This window comes from Macadamia integrifolia, chromosome 1, assembly GCF_013358625.1.
Source record: "Macadamia integrifolia cultivar HAES 741 chromosome 1, SCU_Mint_v3, whole genome shotgun sequence".
Lineage (NCBI taxonomy): Eukaryota > Viridiplantae > Streptophyta > Magnoliopsida > Proteales > Proteaceae > Macadamia > Macadamia integrifolia.
The window spans coordinates 35788291-35810447 of NC_056557.1; the positions used below are offsets into that span (position 1 = coordinate 35788291).

Sequence of the window (22157 nt, forward strand, 5' to 3'; positions counted from 1 at the left end):
TCAGAAGGATTGCAATAGGCTCACCGATTAGGTGTGGATGGACTATGATGAGATTGTTTAGAGGAATAGGGAGGATGGCCATGGGAGTTGCTTTCCTTTTTAATGGATGTTAGGGATATGTTAAAACTTTTTGGGAAAATTGTTATTTGTAAAAGAAGAATCGTTGTATTGTTTCTAAAGCCCATAAGTTAGACAAGAGAGCTAGAACCAATTCTATGTCAAACTTAGGCACCGTTTGACAACGTTCTGTTTTTGCCGTTTCTGCATTTTCTTATTCCTAGAAATGGAGAAATAGTATAAAAAGCGTTTGATAAAGTTGTTCCGTTTCATCCGTTTTTAAAAACATAAATAAAAATTTATGCCTATTTACAATTCCAGAAACGACTTTGACGAAACAAGTCCGACTTGTTTCGTCATTTCTAGAAATGAATTTGAGAGAAAAAAATGTTGTTGTGCTCGATAAATCTCTCAACTATTAAAACCTAAAAAAAGGCAACCAAACTCTCTTTCCCTTTTGGCATCAAATAATACTATTGGGTTTTTAGTGGCATTATGTTAGCAAAAAACACTTTGAGAAACAGGTTTATCAAGCACAAAAAAATCCGTTTTTGTTTTCGAAAACCTGAAAAGCCGTTTCTGTTATTTATAGATAGAGAAACAACAGAAACGTTGTCAAATGGTGCCTTAGTAAGCAGTACTCTCTCTCTCTCTCTCTCTCTCTCTCTCTCTCTCTTTTGGTGAAAGAAGATCTATTCATTAGCAAGTGTGGGGAGCCTGGTTACAAAGATCCTGCAACCATGCAGTGGAATTTGGCCAAACCCCGCACACATAAGCATCTGACCCTTCCTAGCTAGACAATTCGGAGCAAAGTTGGATTCTCTAGGAATACAAGAGTACTAAAAACTAACAAAGTGGGAGGACAGATAGAGAGTGTCCAAGATCACTGGCTGCACTAAAGAAGGTGAGAGAGGGCATGTAGGAGCAAGATAAGAGATGAGTTGCTAATTGTCCGATTCGATGCTGATGTGGTCAATGCAATTAGAGATACATTCCAGCAAGCCATTATGCATGGCAAGGGCTTCGCCAAGGAGATTCGAGTCAAAGGTGCATGGTCAGATTTAGCAAGAATTGGATGCCCTTCAGAGTCCCTGATAACAATGCCTAAGCCTCCACTATGCTCACATGGTCCCATGAAGCATCACAAGACGGCCCGAAATGGTATACACTCTCCACACACCCCACCTTAAAAAAAAAGAAGAAAAAAAAATACAATAATCTTATAAATTTCAATGACAATCCAATTTTTATTTTTATTTTTATTTTTATCTCTTAGTCATAATTGGAAATTCAGATTTTTCGACTCAACTTGCCCTTTTCAAAACCTGGGGACTCAAGCGAGTCAAAAATGTTCAAGGCAAGCCATTTTTTCTAATTTTTTTTTTCTTTTCCTAATCCAAGTGAGGAGGGATTGAGGCTTTGGTTGCTTTCAAAGGTTTAAAATAATAATAATAATAATAATAAATTAGTACCTATGCAAAGTCAATAAGAAAAAATAATAGGGTTCTATTTAGTTGTAGGCCAAACTTATAGTCTATGAATAGTATATAGCCTAATTAAAAAAACTCAGACTTTGTTTGATCATTTCTTCAATTTGGGCAAGTCTTCATGACTCATGATCATGTTTCATGTTTTTTTTTTCTTTGCTCGACTTGGGTGACTTGTGTCAAGTCATAACCTAGGTTTCTAACTATGCTCTCAGTTCCTAAAGCAAGAAATATTAATGATATTTGCCAAATATTTAGCATCATAGTTTACATTAACTTTTTCATACATTGAATGTGTTATTTATTAGTTGCTAGTCTTGTGACCTCTGTCATGAGGAATTTTAGGGGTGTACTTGGGAAAAATGTGAGGCACAATACCATTATGGATGGTGAAAAGTTCTATGATGCTATACTTTCTTCCAACATTTTCACAAATGTTTCTGCGAGCAAAAAATAACTCAACCAAAACAAATTATTTACATAAAAAAAAAAAGGAAAAAGGTGTAGAAACGCAACCCTAAATCGATGTAGAAGATAATGGAAAAATAAGAGCAAACAATGCACATAAATTTATGAGGTTCGACAAGATTGCTTATGTCTTTAGTGAGATGAGATCTTGCTTCACTATCAATGGAGAATAGAGTTACAACGCTCATCCTCACACCTCATTATTTATTGCATTACAGAGAAAGGAACCCTCGCTACAATATATAGCGAAAAACCTTAATCTGGAAATCTGGAAGCCCTTTCAATATTTCTTGCATTACACCGTCATCTTGCCTGTCGATGTGCTGCACTAGTACTCTCTGGATTAAACTGTGACGGAATACAAGACATCATACACCAACAAAAAGCTGTGTGTGCCACCGGAATATCTAAATCAATGTCTATCTCTCTCCTCCCCCTCTTGGAAAAGTCCCTTGTGCCCCTTTTATCCCAACCCTCTCGTTGATTGAGCCACTAACTACAGGAAAGCCAGCAACATACCTAACCTCCTCCCAAAAAATAAAGAAGGAAAATGATAACCATGTTGTTAATATCATGTGCCCTTTTCACTCTTCTCTCACACTAGCATGGTATTGATCTTGCATGTTACCAAAAAAAAAACTTTGTTCTTACATTCAACCAAACACACCCTTATTCTTTTGGACTCTAGCCAATAGAATCCGGCACGTGTTACTTCATCAGGTTGATTCCGTTGGTCTGGGACTCTAGAAGGAAACTGTTGGGAGTGGAGGGAAAACGCAGATTCCCTCCTCAAACTCACTACTCCCAGTTTCGAAATTAATAGTAAATTAGGAACGTAAGGGTATTTCCGTAATGTGGTTTACCTTTATTATATACCGCAAAATAATAAAGATAATTCTACCAAAAAAATAATAAATAAATAAATGATAGCTTTAACTCAACGGAAAGAAGAGACAAAAGTACAAGAAAGACCCTTGTATCGTAGTCAAACGGGAAATTTCACTAAGGTTAATTTAGGTAATTCACACTCGCAGCATCTCAATTTGAATTCCCGCGGCTTGCTTAAAATGGATACCCTAATTACTCGTACCCGAATCCCTCCTATATTCGAAATTTTAAACCCGCCAATCGAGCTTAGGTTTCTTCTCCTTTAATTAACGGTCTTCCACGTCTTCCCCTCTCAATTCTCAAACCTCTAGATCTCTCTCTCTCTCTCTCTCTCTCTCTCTCTCAATTTGAAGAAGATTAGCAGCAGCGGCGAAAGAAGCAGAAGAAGAAGGAGGAAGAGCTTGGGATATGGCGTCGTTGGCTGCTTTTCAAGACCCTGAAACAAGGCATCATGCCTATAGCAGGAAGCAGAAATCTTTGGGACTCTTGTGCTCGAAGTAGTATTTCGTTTTTCTTCTCTACTTCGGTGGTTCTATTTTTATAGATCTTACCATTTTTTCTTTTTTGGATAATTTTCTTTCTACACTTTATATTATTATTCTCTAATTTTCTGTGTCTTTGAACAGCTTTTTGAGCTTGTACAACCGAGACGATACTGAATCCATTGTTTTGGATGATGCAGCGGATCGATTAGGTCAAAATCCTATCTTTGATCTCCATTGTTTCTATGCATTCTCTTATTTGTTAGCCTTTTTCTGCTTCATGTGTTGATCGTGTTATTTTAACACTTATGAGGTTTCAGGAGTTGAGCGGAGGCGGATCTATGATATTGTCAATGTCTTGGAAAGCGTCGGGGTACGATGTTTAATCTTTTACTTCTCCCTCTTCAAATTATGTTTTAATTTTTTTTTTGGGTACATCTTAATTATGTTATTTGACCATGTAAAGTCTTGAAATTTGAAGTTTTTGATTTGTTTAGGTTCTAGCGAGAAAGGCAAAGAATCGGTATACATGGAAAGGATTTGTAGAAATTCCCCAGGTTCTAAAGGAACTTAAGGTAATCTTATTGATTTATTTGTTCGCAGATTTCAAGTGTTTTGAGACTGAAAGTTCTGAAAATCTCCTAACTTATATTCTAATACTTGATTAGAAGGAGGCTTTGAAAGAGAACTTTCCAAGCACCTACGATTCTAGCAATTCTGCAAAAGTAGGTGTTTTTTTAGCATTTGATCCGCTTATTTCCTCCTATCCTTGTTGAGTCTCATAATTTTGAGTGACAAGGTTATCTCTTCACTGAAGGTTTCAGATGACGAGGGGGATGAAAAATCCGTTGATCCAAACATTGCAAGCAGGGAAGACAAATCAAGCTCCACTTCTGTTAATTGTAAACTTTCTGCATCCTCCAAAACTGGTGGTAATATTTACCTATGTGTCTTTCTTCGGTTTTTATTCTCATCATTCGTGGCAAAGGATGCACATTACTTAACCCCTCAATACAATTGTATTATGTTATCCTTGTGGAAATTTGGCCTGTTTTAACTATCAATTTACATTTTTTTTATATGTTTAATTCCAGACAACAAGAGAGAGAAATCTCTGGGACTTCTTACAAAGAACTTTATAAAGCTATTTCTCTGTTCTAATGTAAGCAGATATCTATCCTTTTGTTCTAGTTTGGTTTTTCTTAAATTGTTTCTTTGTTTAACCCCTCCAATTCCTCATTTCTTTAGTCGGACTTGATCTCCCTTGATGATTCGGCAAGGATATTGCTTGGTGATGCCCACAATTCATCGCAGATGAGAAGTAATTAACCTTCCTTTGTCCCTCTTCTGAATTACTCTATGAGGCAATAATAAGAAGTGAAAAATCTATTACACTATGACTAATACTTTCTTCATAAGATAATTCTGCAGCGAAAGTTAGACGATTATACGATATTGCGAATGTGTTGTCTTCCATGAATCTTATTGAAAAGGTAAATATCACAAAGGCAGCCCCAATACTTTTTTCATGTTAAAGGCATGTTTTGTCACAGTTTTGAATTTTTTTTTTCCCTTTGCAGACCCACCATGTGGAAAGCAGGAAACCTGCGTTTAGGTGGCTAGGGATTAAAGGGAAACTTGAGAATGGGTCAGTTGGGTCTTTCAATCCGGTGGACAGCAGAAAAAGAGTATTTGGAAGTAACATAACAAATACTAGTTTTAAGAGAAACAAGGTGAATTCCATGATGGATGAGAAGGCTAAACAGAAGTCAAATATCCAAATGCGAACACAGTTGAACCATGAGAATTTGGCAAATGATATGGGCAGAAACCAAATCGAGCAGACACCAAAGCAAAGTTCCAAGGATTTCGTGTTTGGCCCTTTCAGTCCAGTTGTTATGCCTAAAGTTGGTGACTCGGATAAGAATAATGTAAAAAGGGTTCAGGACTGGGAGGGCCTTGCCTCTTCTTATCGCCCTCAGTATCACAACCAAGGTATATTCTTGAAAATTCACCAGTTATATTAAGTTTACATTTCCTCGTGTTTCATTACCATATGACTGACCCATCTGTGGTTGGAATCATGTTATGTGCCCTACATCAACAATCCATTAAATCTGGAAAAGAGAAACCAAAGGTGTTTTTTAGGTCATCTTCAAACTGAGATGTGCCTTTCTTGCACCCTGGGAAGGTACCCTTGTTTTCTTTCACCCTCCAGTTAACGTATCCATATGGCTTGAAAGTGTCTGAAATCGAGTTCACATTTTCAGTACATTTTCATTATGTGGATCTGGTCATTCATTTAATGGCCCTCCATCCAAGGTGACAATGCAGTTGCGGTCCTAGTTCCCAATTCATGAACCTTCTGACCTTTGGTCTTTTGGCTCAAGATTGGACTGTGGAGAGAGATCCTTCTGTTTGAAACTTGATGGGCTATGCCGATGTGGGGCAGCCTCTTGAATCGCTGGATGAAATAAATATAAGTATCATGTAAAGGTAAAACTGTTTCAGCTAACTAACACTATAATGGGATTCTGTAAATGATGCAGCTTTGAACGACCTCTTTGCTCATTATTTGGAGGCATGGAAGTCATGGTATGTGGAAGTCGCTGGCCAGAAACCAATTCAAAACTTCTTTTGATGCACCTTGAAATTTTTAATAACAGTGTACACATGTACATCAATGAAATACCATTTTTAATTTTTCTTGGGGGAAAAGGTGGCCTTTTTGGCTGCATTTTCTCAATGCTCCAACCAGAATTGCTATACACCATTTCACACTCTTCCCCTCCCTCCCCTTTGAATTGAATAAAAATTTGTTTCAAGGGTTTGTTGACCCATTATAAAGATTTGTTTAATTTGCTATTGAGTTGTCTCTTGAATCTTATATTCTATGGGTTGAAAGTTTCCAAGGCTTGACATCCCCCCCTTCAATTTGAGTGGCTGTGCCCCTTTAATTGAGTTTCCTTTTGGTTCTTGGGGAAGCATACCAAGCTATGTGAGAGGGTGTACCTCCATTAGGTCTCTTGTAAAATTTTGAAGGACCTTTGGTTTATTGAGGATGATTCCTTTCTGGGGGTGGAGTTGGGGGACCTTTTGTAATGTCAGATGGAATCAAAATTTGAAATTGAATATGTACCTTTTTCTGGTGAACAAATGCTGGCCTTGGCCACCTAAGAGTGCACATATCTTTGACAAATCGTCCCAAAGTCTGTCCATACATTGTGAACCATCATTCTGATCTTTTTTTTTTCCCTCCTCTTTGGTAGAAACCATCATTCTGACCAAGTGCTAAGAGCTGCGTGAACTGTGTACAGTGTCGGCACGGTCAGCTAAACAAAATGATTATGAGTTATAATTTTCGGATACAATCATGATGATATGGAGATTCTCATAAACAAAATGATTGAATTAATTTAGTGGGGGTAATTTTTAAGCTTAAATGATATGAAAATTCTCATAAAAAAAAGGGCAAACATCAGAGGTGTCACTGTGCTATGGATCTCGCTCCTCTCTAATTCTTAATTGCCTAATTCCTGTCTAATTCTCTCTGTGGATGTGACATTTGTATATTTTCAAAATCCTATGATTACATCAGCTGCTATATCTATATGTTTGTCCTTTTTACTTTGGAGAATACACAAAACATATGGAATTCTTTAGGAAAAGAAAAGGGCAGTGCTACTAGCTATTGATCCAGTAAATCCATTGACCCTTTACTCCAGTGTTTTGATACAAGTAGTGTTTGACTGAAGCACAAATGGAGTCTTGATCAAGGTTTTACAACTCTGGGATCGGTCTTGGGATCCAAATCAACTAATATTGATAGGTCGAGATTGAAGGATTTCTCTTTTCTTGTTTTAAAAGAAATTGATATTTTAAACCATTTTAATTTTTACCCTTATACATTATCAATGGATTGATGCGCATTGATCAATGTTGGCCAATACCATTCCGATTTTTCGTTTAAATTTCTTGCCCTAGGAATGGTATTTTTACGGTGTGGGAGTTCATCAGTTAATGATGGAACTCATTCTTTCATAAGTTTAATCATATCCTCAAATGACCATGGATGGAAAGATTCTCTTCGCCTTGGATGACAAAAAATTTGTGCAATTGCAAAGTTGAAAAAGACTCGAGAAAAAGAACATCTTGCTCAAATGTTAATAAACGTCTTCAGCTCAAGTCACCCGGCAACTGATCTGTTACATAGGTCAAGTGCTCTGTGTTGGCAAGGGGCCACGCTGGCTTTCAGGAACCCTCTAACCCCCCACCACCCCAAAAAAAAAACACACACACGCAAATACTTTCTTCCAAACAAACGTACCATTAAAAATGGAAAATGAAAATAGAAATCACACAGATGGACTTCGCGAAGTAGCATTAGGCTAGCGGTGAGCTTAAGCATAAGAATGGATAGACTATAGAAAGGGAATTGGAGGAGAAAAGTGAGCGGGAAACGATGGAGTGCGCGGCCAAGGGAAGGGGAACGCGTTGCATCGGGCCGCCTACTCGACGCTGTGGTCGCTGCGGAGCTGTTGCTTACTGCTCCGTCGCTCACCAGGTCCTCCTCGTTTGCTTTATTTATCTAAACTCCAATAACCAGTTCGTTTTTGAATTCGATTTGGATTTACGATTAGTCATGGTGTACTTCTTTCGAAATTCGATTCCAGCTGAGTAACTGCTATTGAGCGTCGGTGGTGGAAACTAGAAAACAAAACTGAGTTCTATTGAACTGAAAAAACTTTTATACTTTCTGAATCCAGTTGTATTAATCTTCCAAAGCTGATGAATGCATCTAGTCATTGGAAGAAACCCTAGTTCTTGCATTGTTATCACTCGAATTGCTTAGATAAACTACGTAAATGGTATGGATTCCATGCGTACATGCTGCAAATATGGACAAATCCAGGTTTTCTTTTTGATGTGTTTGAGGTTCCCATAAAGAAAAAAGTCTGCCTCTAAAGTGGAATTTCTCAACTTGGTTCCTTCTAATTTCCATTTTATCTTGTTCTTCCTTCTCACAACCATTGATTACTGTCAACCATGGAACCTATTAATTACTGTCAACCATGGAACCTATTAATAGTTGTTAAAGGTTTAGTTTTACTGTCGAAATAGTCTCTCGACATTCTTGGGATAACGCTGCTTAGTCTACCACCCCACCACCCAAAAAAAAAAAAAAACCCACCTCACACATGCGCCTTGTGCACCGGGTATGCCCTAAAAATTGGTTTAGTTTTACTCGGGGACAAAACATGCCATTAGCATTGATTGTGCATAGTGACTCAAGTTAGGCTCTGTTAAATTTGTTTAATATTTTTCACCAGCTTTCACACTGGGTTGACCACAAGGAAGAATGTGCCAGATTTGAACAGCAAATGGGGTCTGCAGATGTTTTGCATGATTTCCCGTTCACATTCTCTTCAGAAGCTATGGTTGAGGTAACTGGAATGATAGATTAGTCCTTATTCTTTGAATAGATTAGATTCATATGCCTCTTTTGATGCTTTTGAACAGGTCCATGAAAGGCAGAAAACTAGGTGTTCCTTCTTTATGAGACAAGGCCTTCATCAAGTAGGAATGTGGAGATATGAATGTCATTGTGGAACATCAGTTGCTGCTTCTGATTATCCGAGGTTTACTTCTCTCTTTTCAAGTGACATGGGAGTAGTGGACATTGTGTACTTGTATATGATCTTCACTGTAGCTATAATCAGAATGAGCCAAAATCATAGTTTCAGCATGAACAATGTACCATATCAAAATGATCTGGTCATTCAGAATACAGAAAATATGTGGTGTGGTGAGGTGAGGTGGGGTGGGGTGGGGGCAGGGAAGAGAAAAACATTTTGTGTGAGTCTAGAAGATTGAAGACATTAGGTGAAGCTCTTTTCTCCATTTTAGCTCAAACATCCGAGAGGCCATGTACACTTGTATGTCCCCTAATGGCATCATATATCCTGAATTACAATCAGGATCAAGTGTCTACGCTCAATTTAGACCACACAGAACTCATTTATCCAGTTCTCCGGTTATCTAGGCCGTAGTCATGAGCATGTGATGCACTTGTTACTGCATACCGTAGGGTATATGGCTAACCAATTGACCCTTTGTTTGTAATAGTTATCTAAACCATAACCAGAAAATTACCTTGACAGACAATGATGTATGGAAGATGCAAGCATATGGTGCAAGAACCATATAAGGTGCGCATAGTTATGATAACATCATTACACCATGCAACTATGACACTTGTCACACTTCATTTTCTGAAGTTTAGCCGTGTGAGACACTATCCATAGTCGTGTCAAACACGTGCGAATGATTTTATTCAGAAATAGATTTATTTATCAGATGTATCTTATTTTCAAAAAACTTGTATATTTGGATAGAGTATGCAATTTCATTTTTCATTCCTGTATTTTCTTAGTTTTCAATAATGGTGAATAACGACTTCCCTTGCTATGGCGCTGTTACTTTTGGACCACTATAATGTTTTACTACTGTTTTGGTAACAAATTTTTATCATGCGAATTACGTACATACTAATAATTTCTCTCTCTGCTATGGCTTGACCATATAGCATTAGTGTTAAGAGAAATTTCTTTGTCTACAGACCTTTTGTTTATGTTAACTTATTCTATTATGTGGCAGGATGTTCTATGATTGGAATCTTCCAAGCATGCAATGTCCATGCCGTGGTACTGTATTTTTCTTGCTGCTATGATGTATTTTTAGTAAAAACTTATCTTATTACCTGTTATTTTACATGATTGCAGAGCCAATAACTCCAATATCAATGTGTTTGACTAATTGGAAAGACTACTATGAATGGAGGTGCCTCCCTCTCCATTCACCTGTCGCTTTGCTTCTTCACTGGGTATGATATGCCTTTTAATTTAATAGATTAACTTTGGGTTACTAGTGTCAACACCAGCTCTTGCAATGATTGTCTTTCTATGAATGGAGGTGCCTCCCTCTCCATTCACCTGTCGCTTTGCTTCTTCACTGGGTATGATATGCCGTTTAATTTAATAGATTAACTTTGGGTTACTAGTGTCAACACCAGCTCTTGTAATGATTTGACCCATGGTAATGGATGCTGTCCATTGATTAGTAAAAAAATTATTCAGGGTAAAAGAAAAAAGAAAAGATGTTGACAATCATTTTGTGGCTTAGTTCACTTATTTGTTGAAGTGACTTATTTTCGAACTTTTTGCATGTTTGTAACTACTGTTATGCTTTTGTTTCAGACATTTACCGTATATCATGCCTTACAACTTGCTGCTATAAGGAACTCAACTAATGACAGTAGCAACAAACTGTACATACACTATCTAGGTATATCTCAGTTCCTCTGTTCCTTAGAGTCATAGTAAATAAAAATTTCAGTTTGTCTTCTCAAAATTTTCCTTATTTGTGTCATGTTACATTTTTTTTTTGGTACACCATGCGGAACTGGGATGATTTGCCTTTTTTTCAGGCTGCCTTTTGATTCCGTCTGTTTAGTGAAGAAAATTAAATAAATGTCAGTGGTTTAGTTAATTGGAAAGCTGTCCATCTTTAACCATCAATAAATTAAAGTACTTTTATTTCAAGAGCTCAGATTTATCCAGACCCTTCTGGAACTGTTATGCCATCAGAGCAAAAATGTTCATTAAAGGACGAAGTATATATTTCTTGGTTTTACAGTTAGTCATTAGCCTAGCATGTGGACAAGTGACAATTACTAATGGATTCAATCTAGCACCATAGTAGTGTACTAGTGTTAGGACATATAGTGAGGGTATAATTAGAAATAAGCCTATTTACTTGTAGGGATATTTGCATGTTAATACATGGGGTATTTATCTAAACTTTTTCTTCCTATTTCAACTTAGTAAATATAGGAGAGAGGCATCAACCTTAACCTTCTAACTTTCTTGTGCAACTTCTTCTTCTCCTCTTTTATCCTTCTCTTCCTTCTCTCCTCGCTTTCCTTTGCTGTTTCATTATTATTATTAGTGCGAACATGGTATCAGATCATGTTTGAGAGTCAACCAGCAACCACTTTCTGCCTCTAGAGTTGGAACCCTAGGATAGTCAACGGTTCCGGAAGAGGCTATATTGTGTGAGAAGAATGGATTAGAGTTTCCCCATCAACCAAGGGATTTGATGGTGAAGTTTTGAAGTTTTGAAGCCAAATGTATGAGCAAGGGAGCATAACATGTTTAATGCCAGGTGTGGATTCAAATCTTTTAATCTCTCATTTGACATCCATTGGAAGTGAATCCAGGCTCTTCAAATCTTGCTTGGGTCATCTTTCAATGTTTTTTGCTCTGGGCACACTCTATTAAACTATCCTTGTGAAGTCGTGGGAAGTTGGGTTACATCACAGGTGAAATCTGTGCTCCATGCTCTAGTGATCTGTGTATCAGAAATGGGAGACACAGAGTTCAACTAATATAACTTGGTTAATATTCTCTATGAAAGCTGTAGGGAAACTGCTAAAGACATTTTGGGACAATGTAGCTAAAACATTTGACTGAGTGGGTGACTCAGCCAAGGTCTATCCACTCCTCCAGATTATCACAATGAAGAAGGGATATTGTTTGTCTTTGAATACTTATTGGTCTTTGGACCTTTAGCCCTCCAACCCGGAAGATGAGGCCAAGTTTTATAGAGCCTTTGAGAAGGAGGGTGTCTGGAATCTCCTTGGTGGGCTAAACCCAAAATATGAACCAATCTAGGTGCAAATTTTGGGTAAAGTTCATCTTCCATAGCTGGATGAATTGTGTGGTTATTTGCAAAGTGAAGAAACAAGAAGAATGGCTATGGAAACAACACCATCGTCCCTTTAGAGATCGGGCTCTACCTTACAGAGGAGTTGGCATGTTGAGAGTTGAGGGGCAGGGTCAGAGGCATGGGGATGACAAAGATGTCAATATGTGAACATTGTGGTAAACTCGGGCACACTAAGGAGACTTGTTGGGATCTTCATTGGTGTCTCTATAGATATGCACCTGTTGGTACACGAGGTGGCAGATGAGGGGGAGCCAAAGTTAACATTGCGATGGATGAAACTGAGCCCCTGGAGCATACTTCCAGACCACAAGGACACCTATTCCATCACAAGAGATCATATTGCAGCCTTCCGAAGGATTATGACACAATTGGGAAGCTCTCCTCCTACAATTACTCAAAAAACAGATGATCAATATCTTCCGACGCGTTCTAGCAGAGACAGAACAAGGGCGAGATGGAAATGTAATAGTGGATAAAGGACTGCATTGGAAGGCAGTTGGAGAGGGCTCGCTAGACAGTACAGCTATAGCAAGGATGTGAAACTTGAACCAAACAAGCAAGTGCTATAGAGATAAAGTACCCTGAGTCCTGACAAAATTCCAAGTTGCTTTAGAGCTGAAAAGGCCTGAGGAGACAGGGTTCCATAGGATATTATCTCCACTGCCCTGGGGACTACCAGCAATGGATGGCAAGGCATTCCACATGGTAGATAGCATTCAAATGTTAACTAAATGGAACCCAAGAATTTTCATTTATGGGACAGTTTCTCTTTCTGTTTCCTTTGATGAATAAAAACACCAATACCTTTCATCCTACCTAACCTAAAATAAGCTATCTGATACTCATTAGCTATTCAGATTTTCCTGTAGCATTTGTATGTAGTTCTAAAGTTAATTCTTTTAATGGGTTTTCATTGTGAAAACTAAGATTATTTTTTCCCTGCTGCGATATAAAACCTAAGTTCATTACTTTATTGACTATGAAGAATTATTGTTTTTTATTTTTACTAATCTTTCTTTCTTTTTTATTTTTGTAATATTAAGGGCCTGACACAGAACTGCTTCAACTTGCTGTCTTTGGGGAGTTGAGAGCACTTTTTCCTGGTATTCAAATTCATATAGACCTTGTTGGACCAGCTGTTCCACAATTTAGGTTGGTTGGAAGTACTTCCTTCACAGTGTTTTCAGTTATTGTTTGGATCATGTTTTTTTTCCTGATATGGTCAGAAAGCAATAGATTAATCACACCACAAAATTTAGGTACAAATGCAACTTTTTCTTCTTCTGATGTGAATGATCAGACCAGATTCTGTTCCTAGGATTTTGTTCTTCAGGTGTTTGTGCAAAGAGTTGGATCTTTTTGTATTCATGCTCAAGTATTCTCCCGCGTTTTGATAGAATCATTAAACCCCCCACCCTCCATCCTTCCCCCAAATTAGCCAAGTTAAGAGTAAAGTCACGTCTTTTCTGGGAGGTTTTTATCCTATTTATGGCACCTCCTATGGTGCTCAAATGACCTTTCCACCTGCCTGCCCAAATTCTGTTCTACATTCCTTTAAATGAGGGCTTAATCTTCCATTGAGATGTGTAGATCTTGGAGCCTATTCTCACTATCTTGGTAGAACCATAAAAGTTCCTTTAATGTGCAACACTCTTTCCCAGGGCCATCAATGTTAGTTGTTGGTCACAAAGTTATAAAGTTACAGTAGGTATTGGAAAGACCTTTTCAGGATGGAAATCCCTGTTTAATATGAAAAGCTGCTAGATCAGTTGTCTCAACTCTCAACTCTAAACCAGACAAAAATAGAGAAAGTACAAAATGAAGACAATCAAAGTTTAGAAGGGTGGGAGGAAGTGAAGATCCTTTCATGTTTATAGGACCGGTGCTATGGATTCATTTCTCACATTATTGTCTCATCATTTCAATATGCAAGGTTCTCTTTCCTCCTATATCTCCAAACTATTTCATAAAACATTTTTTCTTAATAACCCGTTCCATTTTGTACTAATCACTGTGCACTAATATCCACAACTCTGACAACGCATTTGCTTGTCTATGCTTGAACTTAAAATCCTGATTATAAATAGATTTATATTATTCTTTTTACTGTCTGATGTATGTTTTCCATCCCATGCCATTTCTTCATGTGTTTTATGCATTTTGAAAGTAGGGATGGAGAAAGGATTAATCTCTGCAGTTATGCTCGCTGTATGGAGATGGACTGCCCTTGTAAATCTTCAACTGAGAATGCTAGCTTTGGAGTATCAAATGGCACAAATTCAGCAGTGACTCTGCAACTCCACAAAGGTTTTTATCATGAGCGGTATAGAGAAATAGTGGAGGTTCTCTCTCTCTCTCTCTCTCTCTCTCTCTCTCTCTCTCTCTCTCTCTCTCTCGTTTCATGTGCAGGGTCATTCTCTTTATGTGCATGAACACATACATGCTTGCGTGGAGGGGCGTGTTATGTGGTCTTAAGTGTTCTTCATTGTATGACATCTTTCCTAATATAGTATACATATTGGTGTAACATCACATGATTCTTCTTATCATCAGCTTGCTTATTCTTTCTTTCTTTTTTTTACTCCTTATATGAAAAATCATGCTCATTATTTCTTGTTTAATGTGCAGGATTCTTTTCCTCATTTAATTGTTGCTCCAAATGCTGGTATTGCTGCCTATGCTAGCTGGTTACCAACTATAGTATGTCTTCTTCTTTCCCTTTTGGAGATGAAAGATTATGTATGCCTCATTTATACTGGAAGATTTTACAGTACTCAGTCCTTTCCCCTTTGGGTTCAACAAAGATCTGCTTTTCTGCCAAGTTCATGTTAATTAATTACAGACATTTTTGGTGTTGGCTACCTTCATTATAATTTGTAAAAACATTTTACATTTCAAAGTTATGCAGGAGTTTATAAAGGAGATGAATATACCAGCACTTTTTTCTGACTACTGCGAAGAGGCTGCAAATATGGCTGCTCGTTGCATAAGCTCTGTAACTGGCCATCCTCTTCAGATTCCTGTGCGTGCATTTGCTATTAACTCCCTGTTTTTATGATGTGGAAGAAGAAAATGCTTGCTGATTTAATGGAATGGCTCTAATGTTTGTTCCTCATTTGCATAGATTCAACTTAACCCATTCAGGCAGCCGATGGCGATGGAAGATAGTTCTATGTTCCTCCCTTGCTACTCAAATTGCTTCATCTTCGGGATCTAAAGTGGGCGCCTTTGAAGCTTTGTCTTCCATTTGAAGATCCAGTGTTTGCTGCATGGAGTCATGGACTTAGTATTTCCACCCAAAGAAAACAATGGAAACAGAGGTCTCAAGTCCCAAGAAAGGTCATTCAGTTTATTTCCTAACGTTTTTGAACGCAGGAATGATAGGGAATTGGAGCATTATGATAGTCCAAGGTGCTGCTCAATTAAGTTCAGAAAAAGCAAGAAGATAGTATTAGTTTTTTCATTCAATGAAAGCTTAAATTATGAGAATCTTCATTAGCCTTGGTTAGAGGTCTTGACAATTAACAAGATGGACTTTCATGTCCATACAAGAGCCTAGTAGGAGACATCGTAACCTTTTGATTGCTCCTATTTCCCCCCCTCCCCCTCCAAGTTCTTTTAGTTTAAAGGTAAAAAAATTAAAATAATTTGAAAGTGATTTACCATTATATATTTAACAAAAATTCTTATTGTTTGTAGGTATTTTAAGTATACATGTGGAATGATAAGGTATTACCCTCGGAGAAAGAAGAGATACATTATACTAAAAGTGCAAAAGAATAAAATTACATCATTTTCACCAACTTTAGCTACAATAAGATTTTCTTTTGTTCTGTCAAATTCTAAACTTGTCCTAAACTTTTAAAACTTTGTGATTCGTAGAAATATAGTGTAGGTGGTTTCACTTTTATTGTTCCCAACAACACTGTAGATTCTTTTAGGTTAAAGATGCACATATAAAGCAAGCAATTGATACCCTTGTGAACCTGGATCTTAGTAGAATTCCAATTTCTCAAAGAATAAAAGCTGTTCTTAACTGGAAATTTATTTTACCTCCTATCTTTTCTTGGATGTTGTGAATTATAGATTTGTATTCATTCAATGTTTAAAACTTGAAAATAGCCTTTTCTGCGAAGCAAGAGGTAAAGACTACGTATATATGCTCCTCTAAATCCTGTAAATTGTAATAGTGGGGGCCTTGTGCATTGAGTTGCTCTTTGTTCACTCAAAATTCAAACCAATACCGATAAGGCATAAAGCCACTCAAAGCAAAAATCCCTGTCAAGAGAATCAAAAGTGCAATAAAAAGTGATGATTCACTACTCTCTCTCTCTCTCCACCCCCCACACCACCACCACCAAAAAAAAAAGCCCCTTCATTCTTGAAAAACCCACTCAACTCTTACCTGGACAAATGGAAAATGGACCTAGGGTTCAAGTCCTTTGGATTGGATTACTTGGAGATTTATAAAATACGGACCCCAATCCTTTTGAGTCGTTGTGGACTCGGGGCTAGACCAATGAAAATATATGTTAAGAAATCCTACCAAGACTATACGAGTACTAAATTGTGAAAATAGAGAAGGAAAAATACTGGGAACACCACTAGCATATGACAAGTTAACATCCATTGTGTTCATCTCTCTCATAATCCCTTTGAACTAATCCCCTCCTCCCCATGATGTTCTGTCTTGTAGCCCTTAGGTGGTGCCCGCTAGCTTATCACAAACAGGCGATGTGTCTTCCGGAGAAAGACAAATCCAAATTATATACAACTAGGTGGGCAAGTGGGCAAGTGGTCAACTGGGTAAATGGGGTCGGGTCGGCGCGAAGATCATGCGGTTAAAAAACAAACACAGAATCACCTAATAATAAGAAGAGAAAGCGTTCCTTGAAGCGTGTGGAGAGCAACTGAGAGTGAAAAGCCTCAGCCATTAGCGGAAGAGGCATCGAGTTGCCTCGAGGGGCTTCTTATGGCGACCGCAGCTAAGGCTTACCTGCTGTCCCACTTCAGTTCTAACGACCTCTCCTTCCTGAAACCTCACCAACCCCCAACACCACCACCTCTTCTCTTCTCCCGCCATCTCCTTCTCCGCCCTTTACTTCCCGCAATCTCCTCTACCTTTAAGAATCGCGCGGCTTCTCTTCCCGTTTTCAATTGTCTAGTATCAGGAGTCGACGGTGGAGGCGTTGCCGATGACTTCGTTTTCACCAGAAACTCTAGCTTTGATCGAGAATTCTCCGTCATCGCCGGTATGCTTAAACGCATCGAACCCCTCGACACCTCCATCATCTCCAAGGGTGTCTCCACTGCCGCCAGGGATTCCATGAAGCGTACCATCTCCACGATGCTTGGTTTGCTTCCTTCTGATCAATTCTCCGTCACCATCAGCGTCTCCAGGCGTCCTCTTGATCGCCTCCTCGTCTCTGCCATTATTACCGGGTATTTATTTACTGTTATTGCTTTACTGTTGCTATCAATACTGCTGCCCTCGTTATTTAATTCGGAATATTGGGTTTGATGTTGAATTAGTACTTCTTTTTCTCGGTATCTGTCAGATATACTCTTTGGAATGCGGAGTATAGGGTTTCTCTGATGAGGAACTTCGACGTGTCTCCAGGGAGTTCGGTAGCCTCGGTTGCTTCTCATGAGCGTGGGATTTCAGCGATAGAGTATCAAAAGAGGGAAGGTAGGGACGTCGAAGTTGATGTTGATACCTTCAGTGAATATGCAATGGACAAAAGCAGTCCTCTGGGTTTGGGAGATTTATCGCCCGAGGTTCTCAATTACATTGCTGAGCTAAAAGATGAGTTGGCTACCATTGAGAAGGTTAGAATTCTCTCTCGCACGCACATAGAAAGTATCATGATCCCATTGTTTATCTGTTGTTTAATATCCTCAAATACAATCATGTTTCTGTAATCAAAAGATGCAAATCCTAAAGCTAAGAGATCTAGAGGTTGAGGAGAATTGAAGGAGAAATGCTTTGCACCCATTTTTAGCTCTGTTGAAATAGTGGTTCAATGGGTCTGGATTTTGTGTGCAGTCATAGTTCTTCGTTTGCTATAGAGGGTGACTCATATAGTTTGCTAAATTAGCCAGTAAGAGGGTGCAAGTTGGGCCAAATTCAAGCTTGTATTTAACCAAAGTGAGGGGTCAGGTCAGGTCAGTTTGGGGCTCAATTTGGTTCAATATTTATCAATCCCCAACCCTGGCCTGCCTGACTTGCACCCCTAGTCAGTAGTTAGTGTGATGGTCATTTCTCTTCAGTCTTATAGTCAGTTAGTCACAGCTATATTTTTGCCTATAATCAGGAGTGGATCTGTATCTTGTATGGCTTTGAATAGAGTTGATTGGAGAGTAAGGATCCACGTGGTTGACCCATTTAGTTGAGATAAGGCTATGTTGTTGTTGTATAAGCAGGAGAGGAGCTGATCATAAATTCTTTTGCTTTGGGGTTTTATTTGGATGTTTATAATTAATTGTAAGCTGGTTGCGAGAGTTATTAGTATGGGTCATATATCGATTAGGAGTTTGCTCAAGTAGGATTTGGTTTGTTCTCTCTATATGAAGGGCTGCAAATAGAGTTATAAGTTTTTTTTTTTGGGGGGGGGGGGCAGTCTTGGAATCAAAAGTAAAGTAAGGACCAAAGGGGTTAAAAGGAGAAAGAAGGTGTAATATGGGAAATAGATATAAAATGCCTTTAAAAGAGACAGCCATGATGAGTTGTTGTCTTCCCTCAAAAAACAGAACACACAATGGCTTGAGATCAAAGTGGGATTATAGTCTCTTCCGAATCAGCCTCCAACACTTCTGGGATTTCAGAACCAGAATCGATTGGAATTATTGAGTTGTTCCAGCGCTCAAACCATAGTTTTCATACCATCTAGGCAAACCCAAGTGGCCAAGGGGTAAAAAAACTAAGGCCACACCAACAAGGAGCCCAGGCGATCAAGGCGCCCATCCAAAGAATTGCACATGGATGCCTAGGCATGGGCGACGCCTTGACAACTATGGTCAAAACTCAGAAAATCCAGCTCATATGTAGGCTACAAGTTCTGAAACTGGGCTTGGTGGTTTTAACAGGTTTGGTACTCACTGAATTAGGGTATTTTGTGGCTGGAAACCTAGGGTTGGAATTGCCTAAGGCAGAGGAATCTTCAACCAAAAGAGGGGGAAGAAAAGAAAGGAGATGGAGGAGATCCATCTCACTACATGAGGGATTGTCAGCATATATTAATAGAGTTTAACCAGAAGCTGAAAATAGGAAGGAGATGAAGAAGAAGAAAAGGGAAAAAGGCTCCATTAAGGAAATGACCTACTAAGACTTCTAACCAAAAACAGCTCTAAAATCCTACATATCCAACTTTCTAAAATAAACAGAATAAAATAAAGTAAAAATATATTATGTTCCCCAAATAACATAAATTCCTAAAATCCCACTAGACCCCAAAACCCAAATTGGACCGGTTCTTGGTTTGGATTCCAAAACAGGTTTAGGTCGATCCATGGAAGCACTTTGGCATCAAGCAAGATATTGGCATGGACTATCGAGGTATCTAACCCCTGTTCGCTCCCCATGCTTTCGTACGCTTTGGTAGGGACCTTGAGAGCTGCCTTCACCTTTTCTGTTCCTTTGTATATCTCCGGCCCCTACACATGAAATTTTTGTCTCCTTGGGTATAATTGCAGATCAGGAGGCTTAACTAGAAGGAATTAAAGGAGAAATTTTGTGTTATATATGGTGAATTGGTGATCCTTCTCGTATCCGAATTAGATCCGTAACTTCCTATTTTGTTTATGAAAACTTGAAGGGCGAGAGATTTAGTGGGCAATAATAAAATAAGAGCGATCAAGCTGCCCTTGGCTTTGAACAGTTCCTGACGATAACCCACTTGTGCTCCTTGACAGATTCAGATCTCTCATAGTTGAGCCCCCAACCAACAAACTCCTTCCAATTACTATAATCATGAAAAGGAGGCTGCAATTCCAGTCCTCAAAATGTCTTTTGTTTGCTTCTCCTGCACATACCAATTCTATGGTGAGAGGGCTCAGTTCTCAGTGAATTTCCCCTCATGCCCAAAAGTTTCTCTCTCTGATAAATTCAAGATTTATGGGGAATCCATTTAGTATCAACCTTAAGTCACTTGAGCTTCATTAACATGGACATCTATTTCATCATTACGGATAGTTGGCTTAAGTCAGTTACATCTTTGTAGCAATATCATCAAGGTTGGATCTGTTTTGACTCAACTCAGCCTTATCCCAACTGAATGGGGTTGGTTACATGGATTGTTACACTCCGATAGCTCTATTCAAAGTTATACTTGTATCAAGGCCTAAGTTATGCATGTCTTTCTTCACCACCACTCCCAAAGTCATTTAGGTCTACCCCTATCCCTTCTTGCTCCTTCAATCTGAATCAAATTTCTCCTTTGTACTAGAGCATCTAAAGGCCTCCATTGCACATGTCAATTACTACTCCAACGAGTTTCTCGCAGCGTATCGGGTGTCTAAGTTGCTCCTAAATCAGCTCTAAACTGCTCATTTATTATTTTGTCATTTTTAGCTTTACCGCATTCATCTCAACATCTTCATCTCACTACACTAAATTATCTATGTGATGTTTCTTTATTTCCCAACATTCAGCTCAATAAATCATTGCCAGTCGTATGACAGTCTTATAAATTTTTCCTCAAAGTTTTAAATGAATACGTCAATTACACAACACTCTAGACGCGCCTCTCCACTTCATCCATCATTTTTTTAATTTTGTGTGTAACGTCATCCTCTATTTCTCTTTTTTTCTTTTTAATGATTGAGCCCAAATACCTAAAATAGCCACTTTGCGCTATCTCCGTCGCATTTGTTACACCTTATTATCCGTCCTATTGTTGCTAAAGTTACACACAATATATTCTGCCTTTTGTTCTACTTATCTTAAAACCTTTTGATTCCATGGTAGATCTCCATAATTCCAACTTGGCGTTTATCCTTGCATTTGTATCATTCACCAAAACAATATCATCAGCAAAAATCACACACCAAGGTTGGATCTGTTTCCCAGCACAAATAACCTCTCATTTGCAAGGTTTTTATTGTGATTGAAGGACTTCTTTTATTTTTACATTTCATCTTTGTTTTTGTAGTTGTTATTGCATGCTTAAACATTGATTAGAAATCCATTTGCTTGAGGTTAACTATGATGCGTTAAGATTGTATATGCTCCTGTTTCAACCTCACTTCTGGACAGTATGAAAACTCATTGCATTTTAAGGTGACAAGGTTTGTGTTGTCTCAGGAATTGAATGCTCAGAAGCAGGAAAATTTGCACTTGGAATATGATGGGGGAGGGAATAGTGATTTGTTAGAGTACTTGCGAACTTTGGAACCAAACATGGTATTGACTTAGATTGATTTGCAGTAACACCCCCCCCCTTCCCTCTCTTGACAGTTTGTTTACTTTAAGCTAATGGTGTGTCTCTCATAATAACTCACATATATTTTTTACTTGAATTATTTGAACAGGTGATTGAACTGTCTCGTCCATCATCTTCGGAGGTTGGGGAAGTTATTGATGAACTTGTTCAGAACATAGTGGAAAAGTTGTTTAAAGATGATACTGCCTCTGGTTTCCTGGAAGATTCAGTCACCGGGAAAACAGAGAACCTACCAGATGGTGATATTGAGCTTTGCAATACTATTGGAACATCTCGGGATTACCTTGCGAAGCTTCTATTCTGGTTTGTTCCATATACTTTGGGAGTGGTCTTGTTTTTATTATTACTAAATCTATGTTATTACTATTATCATCCACGTTGGACTCAATAATTTTGCTATATGCATGAGAATGCATACATCGAGGAGCATGAACATGATCTGGAGGCCATTGATACATATGCTTATTAACTCGAGAGTTAGTCTGAAGACTCTGAACAAACAAACAGAAGATGTCCCTGTTCCACAATGGAAACCTAATATGTCGCAT

General features: G+C 38.4%; 3 protein-coding genes across 7 annotated transcripts in view; all 3 read left to right on the forward strand.

The window, feature by feature from the left end:
• Positions 1-710: 710 nt before the first annotated feature.
• Positions 711-6247, forward strand: LOC122085714 (E2F transcription factor-like E2FE). 2 transcript variants are annotated; one of them, XM_042654244.1, is made up of 12 exons: positions 711-733; positions 3214-3397; positions 3527-3594; positions 3703-3755; positions 3880-3957; positions 4051-4107; positions 4200-4314; positions 4477-4544; positions 4631-4703; positions 4814-4875; positions 4963-5377; positions 5932-6247. In XM_042654244.1, the coding sequence occupies exons 2-12, from the start codon at positions 3309-3311 to the stop codon at positions 6021-6023; spliced, it is 1170 nt and encodes a 389-aa protein (XP_042510178.1). In that variant the 5' UTR covers positions 711-733; positions 3214-3308; the 3' UTR covers positions 6024-6247. The 2 variants fall into 2 exon arrangements, with proteins under 2 accessions (XP_042510178.1, XP_042510170.1); XM_042654236.1 differs by lacking the exon at positions 711-733 and having other exon boundaries at positions 3201-3397; positions 4802-4875.
• A 1284-nt stretch (positions 6248-7531) lies between these two features.
• LOC122085728 (zinc finger MYND domain-containing protein 15) lies at positions 7532-15871 on the forward strand. Of its 4 annotated transcripts, XR_006142210.1 has the most exons (12): positions 7547-7946; positions 8713-8826; positions 8903-9021; positions 10040-10086; positions 10165-10265; positions 10639-10726; positions 13213-13321; positions 14337-14511; positions 14798-14869; positions 15078-15191; positions 15294-15479; positions 15554-15871. XR_006142210.1 is itself a non-coding variant. In XM_042654254.1 (11 exons), exons 1-11 carry the CDS (start codon positions 7845-7847, stop codon positions 15384-15386), a joined length of 1134 nt encoding a protein of 377 aa, XP_042510188.1. In that variant the 5' UTR covers positions 7548-7844; the 3' UTR covers positions 15387-15871. The 4 variants fall into 4 exon arrangements, 2 of the variants coding, with proteins under 2 accessions (XP_042510188.1, XP_042510199.1); XR_006142211.1 differs by lacking the exon at positions 15554-15871 and having other exon boundaries at positions 7532-7946; positions 15070-15191; positions 15294-15309; XM_042654254.1 differs by having other exon boundaries at positions 7548-7946; positions 15294-15871.
• Positions 15872-17027: 1156 nt separating this feature from the next.
• LOC122085743 overlaps positions 17028-22157 on the forward strand; it is a 7823-nt gene continuing 2693 nt past the window's right edge. Inside the window, exons 1-4 of the mRNA XM_042654284.1 lie at positions 17028-17611; positions 17728-17998; positions 21471-21569; positions 21698-21912. Coding sequence (XP_042510218.1) covers positions 17142-17611; positions 17728-17998; positions 21471-21569; positions 21698-21912 — 1055 coding nt within the window. The 5' untranslated portion in view covers positions 17028-17141. The remainder of the gene's footprint in view (positions 17612-17727; positions 17999-21470; positions 21570-21697; positions 21913-22157) is intronic.

Bases quoted from the DNA above. Each gene is read 5' to 3' on its own strand.
- LOC122085714 (XM_042654236.1), top strand. From the start codon at position 3,309: ATGGCGTCGTTGGCTGCTTTTCAAGACCCTGAAACAAGGCATCATGCC. The intron at 3,958-4,050 runs GTAATCTTATTG...ATACTTGATTAG, and splicing joins AGGTTCTAAAGGAACTTAAG to AAGGAGGCTTTGAAAGAGAA. The intron at 4,108-4,199 runs GTAGGTGTTTTT...TCTTCACTGAAG, and splicing joins ATTCTAGCAATTCTGCAAAA to GTTTCAGATGACGAGGGGGA.
- LOC122085728 (XM_042654254.1), top strand. From the start codon at position 7,845: ATGGAGTGCGCGGCCAAGGGAAGGGGAACGCGTTGCATCGGGCCGCCT. The intron at 14,870-15,077 runs GTATGTCTTCTT...AAAGTTATGCAG, and splicing joins CTAGCTGGTTACCAACTATA to GAGTTTATAAAGGAGATGAA. The intron at 15,192-15,293 runs GTGCGTGCATTT...TCATTTGCATAG, and splicing joins GCCATCCTCTTCAGATTCCT to ATTCAACTTAACCCATTCAG.